Here is a 10,174-nt window from a genome sequence, read left to right on the forward strand (position 1 = left end):
TGTCCTAGCTACTCCATTTCCCAACTAGTTCCCTGCTTGTGGCCTGGGAAAGCAGCAGAGGATGGCCCAATGCCTGGGGACCTTGCACCAGCATGGGAGACCTGGAAGAAGCTCCTGGTTGCTGGATCAGCTTAGCTCTGGCTGCTGTGACCATTTGGGGAGTAAGCCAGAGGACAGATGATTTTTCTCTGTCTCTCTCTCTATTGATCTGCCTTTCCAATAAAAGTAAATAAATCTTAATAATAATAATAATAGTACACCTTTTAAACAAAAAAGTAAGAGTCAGTACAAGTTTCATGAAAACATGAATGGGAGTACTGAATTTCCATCTCAAGATAACTGTTACTTCTGGAACATGCAAATGAGACCTTTATTTGTAATATTCTGTATCTGCAGCATGTGTGTTTTTAAGGCTGACGCAAACATTGGAAGTGTTGAGATTACATAAATGAAGTGTTGCATGTATGTTTTACATATTTAGTCAAGGTGTGTTGGAAATTATAATCAAAGAGGATAAAACAAATCAAGCCCCAGCAGCACATCTCATCAGGTCATGTGCTATTTCAGCCCTCCAGAGACCAAAGCCTCAAGTACGGTCAGGCGCCACGGGAGGAGGGACGGCACTGGAGGAGGGACGCTTTGGCCAACTGTAGATCACAGCTGCAACAGCAGTGCCACGCAATTGTAACACCCAGCGGCACTGCAACTGTGTCCCACTTTGTCTAACCACATTCTCTGACGTCCACACTAAACTGCCTGAGGACGTTTCTCAAACACATCCTACTGTTACATGACCTGACTCTTTTTTTGTGAAAATATTTATGTTCTATACCGCAACTAACTCCCCATCTTCTAGTCTAAGCTACAAATCTCCCTTACAGTTCATTCATGTTTGCCACAGTTCATGGCAAATTTCATTTTTCTCCCTTGCAGCCACTCTGCTGCAGATGGCATCATCCCTCAGGATCCGATAGCCACACCGAGAGGTCTCTCCCCATGGCAACTTAACCAGCCAGCCGGTAACCCACGAGTCACCCAGGTACGAAGACTTCACTTCTTCCTTTCGGCAAGCTCAGCTATGACGTCTGACCTGGAGAAGAGCAGTGTAGTAGACCTTGCGAAGTCGCTAGTGAAGAACCTAGGCGTTTTCTGCCTTTTGTGATTCTGCCTTAATGGCTTGGCTGGGGGCTGTGTGAACCTCAGGCCTGATAGTCTACGTGACACCTGGCAGGACACCTGGCAGGTCACGTAGGCAGACCACTCCTCAAGAAGGAGGTACCTGGTGTTTGATAAGATTCATAGCCCAATAGCTTATCAATTTGTACTTTTTAAAAGTTGCTTGTTTCAAACCCACCAACAGAAGCCTGCTAAGTCATGACTGTATAATTAATAGCCTGAAATGTATAAGAACTGGGGGGCTTGTGCTCTCAGGCGCTTCCCTTGGCTCTTCTGGCTCGCGCTTCTTTTGTCCTCCTTGTGGATCCTTGCAGCCTTGGCTGTGGCTGCCTCTCCCCCGCCCAGCCATGCTGGGCTGGGGGAGGTCGCTGGGTTACCTAGGCTAACCTGAATAAACCACCTTTTTGCCTCAGCACCGACTTCAGACTTGATGATTATCTGGGGGTTTCAAAAAAACCGGCACAACACTAGCACTTGGAACCATCTTTTCCAGACAGACCTGACCCAACACTCCATCCGCTGTTCCTCCTGCCACCAGCTCCCAAGGAGCCTAAGCCTTGCTAGGGGAACCCTCACCCTGCCAAGGCTTCCAGTGGCTAGGGCATCGGACAGTTCTGTCCAGCAACGCCAGGCACCTTGTGCCTTGGCTATGGAGAAGGGCCTCTCCTTCCTCCGCACACTGCTGTATCTGTCTAAGCTGGTCCTCTGCATCTGCAGCAGCCACTTTACACCCATGAGTAGGCAGCCCCGAGACAAGCAGCTTGCAAAGCTGTGGCGCCCCATTCCCCAGGCTGACCACAACCTTCTCACCATTACATTGATCAGAGGCCACTGATCACAAGTCTGGCACTGGTAGCCTTCCTCTTTCAAGTAACCTCTTACCTCCAACTTTCTTAACTTTCTGGCCAGAATACAAAGATGAAACATGTTTATTACTAAAGAGAGCTTGCACATTGTGTAATAGGCAAAAGTTGTAAGTTTTTAAAATAAAAAACACACAGGCAATGTCCTGTGTAAATAAATACTTAAAAGAGTCACACTTAAAGAGTCTGGTATCTTACTGACCCATGATAAGTTTTTAATTCATATGAAATCAACTCCTGGGCTCCATACCACAGCTTAGTAGTTGCAGTCCTTGCCTCGCATGCGCTGGGATCCTACATGGGTGCCTGTTTGTGTCCCAACTGCTCCACTTTCCTTCCCATTCTCTGTGTACGGCCTGGGAGAGCAGTAGAGGATGGCCCAAAGCCTTGGGACCCTGCAGCCATTTGAGAGACCTGGAAGAAGCTCCTAAGTGCCTGGCTTCGGATCACCATTGTGACCACTCGGGGAGTGAACCAGCAGATGAAAGATCTGTCTCTTTTTCTCTCTGTAAATCCGACTTTCCCACAAAAATAAAAATAAATCTTAAAAGAAATCGGCTCCTTTTAAAGAAAATAATCCTATCAAGCTTTTCGGTGGTGGTAACAGACAAAAACACTGTGGCACCTGCAACACCAGGATCCCATACAAACGCTGGTTTGAGTCCCAGGTGCTCCATCTCCAATTCAGCTCCTTGCTAGCGCACCAGGGAAAGCAGGACAAGGTGTCCTAAGGGCTTGCGTTCCAGCCACCCACGTCAGAGTCTCAGATGCAGCTTCTGGCTTCAACTTGGTCCAGTCCCAACCACTATGACCATCTGGGGGAGTGAACCAGCAGATGGAAGAACCCTATTTTAGGCTTCTGCCTTTCAAATGAACAAATCTTAAAACACACACACAACAAAAACCCTGCAACCCAAAGGGGAACAAGAAACATCCTGCCAGGGAGGAAAAACAAAGTAGATTTGGAAATGACTGACAGATTCATTCCCTGTCTGGTCAAGCTGTTTGACCCCCAACATCATTTCCGGTGGGAATAAGAAACCTACATTCCACCAGCCTGTGGGGGGTATATGCAGATAACATCCTACCAGCACATCAGATCACCTGGGAAGCTTTAAAAACTGAAAATCCCAGATGTACCAGACAGACCCCGGGGAGGGGAGGGGCCATGGAAGCACATCCTGGGGAGGAAAAGGCTCTGGCCACGTTTGCCCTTCCTAATGCATTGTTCAGGATCTGCCACATAGAACACTAGTAAGACGTATAACAAAAAGCTAGCTTTCCAATCTTTATATTCCAAAAATGTTCAAAAACGACTTAAATTAAGAACACAAAAGACTTCACGATGCTTATCTAAGAAAAATCACCTTAACAAAATTATCAATTCTACCTGATACAAAGTATCAGAACCCTTTTCTATCTGAATGCACCTACATGGTTTACTTTCCAATACACGCCATAAATCAAGGCACAATCTACTAAATTTAATTAAGCCTTAAGGTAATCTAGTTTATCTCACAAAAAAACAACCCAAGAAAATTAAATTGCAGGCAATTTAGGATTCTCCCAACTAGCCCCTCTATAGCAACTACAATTTCTGTATAAAGATTGACTTCTACTGCTTGTCACATAGAAAATATTATCTTCTTTTCACGGTCCATTGTAGGACTATTTAAAGAGTAATTGCTACACATCAGCTTCAGCACGTAGTACGTGCTATTTTAATAAAACTTAGGTACATACTAAACATTTTGGAAGTGTGTTTACAGTGAGGTTTCCTTGGATGATACAACTTCAGGACACGTTTCATTTACTATTGTTTGTTCTCTACAATGGCTATGCTCCACTTATATACATAAAAGAAAACACAAAAGCTTGAGACTTTAGTAAGGGTAAACGACAAAGAATTTGGACAAAGTCGCGATGATTTCCCAAAGTCAAACAGTATCAGATGCGAATCCTACAATTGGGGAAAACAATTAACCTTTCACCTACCGCTGCCAATAGTTTAAAAGCTCTTTGGCATAAAAATCAACCGCAATTTCGACTGATAAAAGACATTACGCAATCAACTGACAAACTGGAATACAGACAATTTTTAACTCAAGCATTGAGTACATGTTAGATTTCTTTAAGCTGATGAAGTAAGGGAATGTCTCGGGTTCTTAGGAAATAACTCTCAAGTTCACTGGGAGCAAAAGGGATCAGTCTACTGCGCATTTGCAAGCACTTCAGCAAAATACCCTCAGAAACGGATAAAGCTTAGCAGGGGCAATATTAACAATCTGGGCAAAGGGCACAAGAATTGTCATTACAACTGTCGTAGTTTTTGAGCTTGACTATTCCTACACAACAACAAAAAAAAGTTAACTGAATAAAGTAACAAAAGATTAACATCTTTAAAAGTGCCTTGACAAAACAAGATCACTCTAGCTCAACTTCAAAGCAAGGGAAAATATGGGGAAAATATGGAAACATTCAAAATTGATGCTATAAAAGCGTATGTATAATCAACTTCAAGCAAGCCTTCAAATCAACACTACCCAACAGGAACAGAATGCGAGTCACACGTTGCATTCAATTTTCTAGCAGCCACCCTTCAAAGAAGCAGAGGGACATTAGTGTTAGGACACTGTACCTGGCCGAATGTCTGAAATCCTGCCACCGCAAGGGCAGCATTATAAAAATCAACATATTACAAGTATATCCATACAAATCTTCAAGAGGTCGGTGTGAGGTGTACACTAACAGTACACCTCAATTGAGAAGCTAAATTTTCAGAGGAAATCTTTGATTCGCATTTAGATTCCATAAATGTACAATTAAAAAAGGGACATTCACACAACCAAGTTGTTTTATGATTAAAAGACTTCTAAATATTCAATCAGTTTTTAAATGCAAATTTCAAAAACGTAAGATGGAAAACTCATTTCTCAGTCAAACTGCAAGCTTAACACGTTCACAGGGCACAGTCCAGCTTGCAATGGAAAACAGCCAATGCCTAACCCAAAAGACGGAACTGACTGAGAAAACAATTCACTAAGCTTAGCAAGGTTTTTTTTTTTTTTAGCACACTTACAAAGAAACAGAGATGGATTCGCCAACAGAAGTATTACCAAAGCATCTCTCCAAAGCCGTTAGAAGCCCCCACACTGCCTTTTAGAAGTGCACACGCACAGCCTTCTCTCCTGCCTGGTTGTCGCGTTTTAACTGGGGGCTGGGTTTCCTCTTACTTTCACGCGTGGCGGAATGAACTCCAGCTCTGGCCAACGACACCCACCCAACCAACAACCGACCCCGCAGGGTCTGGGAATTTCACAGCACACGTCGGGCCGTCTGATTGCCAGAACGCGCACACACTGACAACTTGTCTGGGATTTAAGGGAGGAAGTGACCTTAACAGAGGTGGGGGCGTTTAACAGGTGTAAGAGATTAATTTAGTCAACAGCAAGCAACACTAAAAATTCGCCAATCACTAACTCCATGCCAGCGTGCCAGGCAACTTGATCCGGGATTTGGCCAGAAGCCCTCTGGCTAATCTCAATCAGGGCCTACCCAAAGACATCCCGATTTAGGCCATTCTCATCTACATTGAGGCTTCTGTGGCACTCGACAGCAAATAAACCAAATCAAATTCAACACAGAAAGAGAACTGTAACAACTTGACTGAACGCAAAACAAAAAGCTTAAATGAGCATTTATTAGGTGTGGACAAAAATAGAGCGACAAGGAACAGAAGTTACCATAAAAGCATTTAAAAACCATTTTGTGGATAGGCGGAATTCCTACTTTGTCTTCAGCTCCTGTGCTCAACGTGATGGCTGACCATCAAATGTCACCCCCATCCCATCCTGTCTTCTCCGGCGACAGCAGCACAGAAGCTTCTGCTTCAATCTTAGAGAAAACCCTCTTCGCCGCTGAAGAAGCCTTTCTTAGCAACTCGGGGCCTGAAGAAATCTTCAACAATCAGGAACAATGGCCCCCTACACCTTGCTGCACCAGGTAGGTCTCACCGTTGGCAGAAAACCCGTTTTTTCCTCCTAGCCCACACACCCAACTTGTTTTCAAAGCCACCCCTTACCAGGATCACGGATCAAAAGCCTGTGTACCTAACCAGTAACTTTCTATTGAACGCTGAAGTCCTTTTTTCCTCTTCAGGCAGGGGTCAGTAAGCTTTAAGAAGGATGAATACGACATTTTCAGTCGCGCCCTCAGAGCGGTTTTTCCCCCCCTCTGCTTAGTAAGATGTATTTGACCCAGAGAACCAACTAAACATCCTGCAGCAGCGAATGCCTACTTCCTTCGGCTTTTTCCTAGTTAGTAAGCGCTCAGTCAATGCCTATTCATTCAATCAAACCCAGTCTCGGCTTTGTGATTAGCTAAGTACTCAGAAACCCCAACTGTAGTGCCTTGAAAAAAAAACAAACAACAAAAAAACAGCGAACGGAGATAAGAAATTAACTACGTCAAAGACACACATTCCGGTTCCACAGCTCAAGCACTATTTGGAGACGGGAATAAAAATAAAGCTCACAGCAGCCCTACCTCCTCGCCTCCTGCAGCGACCTGAACTCCCGCCAAGCACCCCGGGGGCCAGGCCACGCACCCACCTGGCCGCACCAGGATGCGCGTGGGGCTCCCTGGGGACCCGACCACGGAGATCCCGCCGCCGAAAGTACGATTTAAGGGAGTTCCTACAACGCATTCTAACTCGCCAGAAATCCCCGAAAAAAAAAAAAAAACACAAAAAAACCACAGGTCATGCGCACTCCAGAGGGCTTTTCCTCTACTTTTCTTCTGCTGGGGGTGGGGTGGGGGGGAGCCGTATTTAAGAATCCTTGTCCGATGCCTGCAGAGCGAGCGCCAGTGGCAGGCAGCAGGCTCCCCGCGTGGGCGCGTTCCCACCCGGCTCGGAGCCGCATCCCCAAAGGCAAGGGCACCTGGTCGTCCGAGGCTGCGCCCGCCGCCGCACCAGACAGCCAAAGGGGGGTGTCTCCATGCGGCCGCCCCCCAACACACACACACTCTTCACACCCCCCGGAGCCGCACCGAGGTCCGAGCCGCGGGGCCGCAGAGCGCACGGCTGAGTCTCGCTTTGTCCCCGGGGGAGAGGGCAAGGCGAGCGGCAGGTCGGCGCGGGGTCCCCGGGGGATGTGGCGGCGCCGCGCGGGAGGAGAGCTGAGGTTGGCTCGCCGCCCCCCGCAGCCCCGACGCCTTTCATTTGGCCTCTGCGGCGGCGGCGGGGGAGGCAGTCCGACCTCCAGCGCTAAGTACTGCGCCAAGCAGGGCGGAGGAGGACGCGCCAGCCCCGTCGCAGCGCCGGAACCCCCGAGCCGCGCCCCCCAGCCCGGCTGCCCGCCTGAAGGCCGCGCTCCACCGGGGAGCCAGAGACACGGCGCTCGGGCGCGCTCGCCCGGTCCCTACCTCGATGTAGCCGGCCAGTGCCGCGGCGGGCGCCGTGAGTGCGAGCAGCAGCAGGACGAGGAGCTTGCCCCTGGCCGCGGCGGTGCCGGTGGCCGCCATCCCTCGTCGCGTTGCTCTCGCGCTAAAGCTCGCAAGCTGAAAACGCACGGACAGGTCTGCTGACCCCACCACCACCCAGAAGCATCTGAAGCCCGTTCGCCGCCGCCCCGGGGGTTTTACACCAACCGGAACTGACTTCAACCAGCCACGCCTCCTTCTGCGGAGTCCAATGCCAGCTCGCAGAACCCTTCAGGGCATCGCCCCTTGTTGAGCCCACAGCCAATGAAGGCATGGAACAGCCCGCACCGGGCCCGCCCCCGGCCGCCTTGCGCCGGCCCCGGGTGAGGACCCTGAGGTCCGGAGGCGCGCGGCTGTGCGCGGGGTGGGTCGGGGGGCGCGACTCGGCGGGGGTGGCACTGGCTCCGGCCTGGTGCCACCCCGCGCGCCTCTCCTCCCTGCGTTGGCCTGGGTGCGCCTGCGGCCTCCCAATGCGAGCACGCGCTCCCCCGCCTCTGCGGGATATTTTTTGTAGGATTCTTGCGGGTACCGCCCTCTTTTCGGTTCTGGAAACGGTTTTGGTCGGAACAGGATGACGCGTCGGGGGTGCGGGGTTCCGAAGGTCGCGTCTCCCCAACACCACCAACCAAGGCCGGAGAGTGAGGGAAGGACTAAGCCGGGACAGCCCTCGGCGTCCTGCGAGCCCCTCGCAGGGCGCGCCCCTCACCCGCGCTCCGCCCGCAGCCCCGCCGGTGCGCTCTCGGCCGCGATTCCAGGCTGCCGACCTCTGGTCCCTGTAGGCCTCAGCCCGGCGTTGCCTTGCCCGTGGCGCCCGCAGGCCAGGGCCAGCTGCCTCGGGAGGCCAGCGGGCGAGGACCACACTGGCCTCAAACACCAGGGCGTTTAGGGAGGATCGCGTTTCTTTCGCATCAGCAGCAGGAGCCCGGCTTTCCTCTGCCTCCTTCCTCCACTGCATACCCGCGGCTCTGGAAAAGCCTTGGGCTGTCCCGTGTCACAGCTGGCACCGCGAGGTTTGCTCTGCCAGTTTTGTTTCCTCTTGGGGATCTCTCATGTATGTTCCATCTCCTGCAGAAACCCACTCCCAGGAGACTGGCAAACAGGGAAGGACGAGGTCCACAGAGCGGACAGAGCTCTCCCCGACCGAATTCTGCACTGCTCCCTCCTGCCTTCCCAGCTCCCCGTGGCCACGCTGGCTCAGCCCTGTTCCCCTAACACAACAGGCGCCCTTCGGTGGTGGAGCCTTTCCTGACTCTTCCTGAACCTGCAAGCTCCTCTCCAATGTCTGGCGACTGGGATATCATTTTATGCACGCCTGGAGAGTCACGGGACTGCCTTTCTGGCTTCCAGGAGCCTTCAGAAAGTTCAGGGGGAAATCAAATCGTGCATACACTAAAAAAAGGAAAATTTGCACCAACATGAACTTCCAGTTTCATTTTTCCACAAGCTTTCTGAAGCACCGTTCTATTTCCATGCCTCTCTTGAACCGCTGACAGGACGTGGGAATGTCACATCGCAGTGCCCTCGGCCGGGAAACCTTGACCAATCAGTGACCAGTGTTACTGTACAGCTATCCTGGGTGCTGGTTCCGGTTCTGGGACTGCCAAGAATATAGCTGTTCTCACGGACTGAATAATGTCTGTTGTGGCTGTGTGAGGAAGGGCAAGTTCCTTCACCTCCTGAGACGTTTTTCTGCTCTGTCAAGGGTGGATGTTAAAATCTGTGATTCAGTGAAATATGAAAAGCACCACAGCGAAGAGCATGAAAAACCTTATATGCTGGAGGCAGGAGGAAGATATAGTGCACCTTATGAATACAGTACTGTGGCGTGGCCGGTAAAGCTGCTGCATTTCCAATCCAGCTCCCTCGGACAGGCAGTAGAAAGAACGTGTGCCCCTGGATACCCGAATGGAGTTCCAGGATCCTGGTTTTAGCCTGGCCCCGCCATTGTAGCGATGTGGGAAGTGAAATCAGCAGATGGAAACTATCTCTGTCTCTATCATCCTGCCTTTCACATAAATATGTAAACTTAAAGTTGCAGAGTCTATGAAAGTAGGGTCAAGTGACTGTGTAAGCTCCAGCTCTGTTGTGAAACCATGAGTGAGGCCCTCCTGGGTGTTTCCTCACCCTTAAAATCAGGAACTTAAACTGGGAGAACTCTAAATTTCTGAGAATCGAAATGTTACAGAAAAGCAAGTGAAATGTTTTGAGTTGAGAGCAGGGACCTGGCTCTCCATGCCTGAAGGATTCTGTAGCCTTGATGAAGATCTAACACGGTATGGGATGAGGAAAATTTGGAAAAGGCTTTACAGGGTCTTCAAGTACAATTAAATTCTGAAAAAAAAAAAAAAAAAACCATGGGCCCGGTGCAGTGGCGCAAGTGGTTAAAGGTCCTCGCCTTGCACGCCCGGGATCCCATATGGGCGCCGGCTCTATCCCGGCAGCCCCACTTCCCTTCCAGCTCCCTGCCTGTGGCCTGGGAAAGCAGTCGAGGCGGCCCAAAGCTTTGGGAACCTGCACCCGCGTGTCGGATACCTGGAAGAGGCTCCTGGCTTTGGATCGGCATAGTGTCGACCCGTTGCGCTCACTTGGGGAGTGAATTATCGGACGGAAGATCTTCCTCTCTGTCTCTCCTCTCTGTACATCCGCCTTTCCAA

General features: G+C 50.1%; 1 protein-coding gene across 3 annotated transcripts in view; it reads right to left on the reverse strand.

Annotated features, from left to right (window-relative positions):
* Positions 1 to 7,625, reverse strand: part of APLP2 (amyloid beta precursor like protein 2) — a 68,663-nt gene extending 61,038 nt beyond the window's left edge. For all 3 annotated transcript variants that reach the window (XM_040992666.1, XM_040992665.1, XM_040992664.1), the window contains exon 1: positions 7,464 to 7,625. In XM_040992666.1, the coding sequence (XP_040848600.1) occupies positions 7,464 to 7,562 (99 nt within the window). In that variant the 5' untranslated portion in view covers positions 7,563 to 7,625. The remainder of the gene's footprint in view (positions 1 to 7,463) is intronic.
* Positions 7,626 to 10,174: the final 2,549 nt, after the last annotated feature.

This window comes from Ochotona curzoniae, unplaced genomic scaffold (assembly GCF_017591425.1).
Source record: "Ochotona curzoniae isolate NIBS_2020 unplaced genomic scaffold, NIBS_Ocur_1.0 contig_832, whole genome shotgun sequence".
NCBI classification, from domain to species: domain Eukaryota; kingdom Metazoa; phylum Chordata; class Mammalia; order Lagomorpha; family Ochotonidae; genus Ochotona; species Ochotona curzoniae.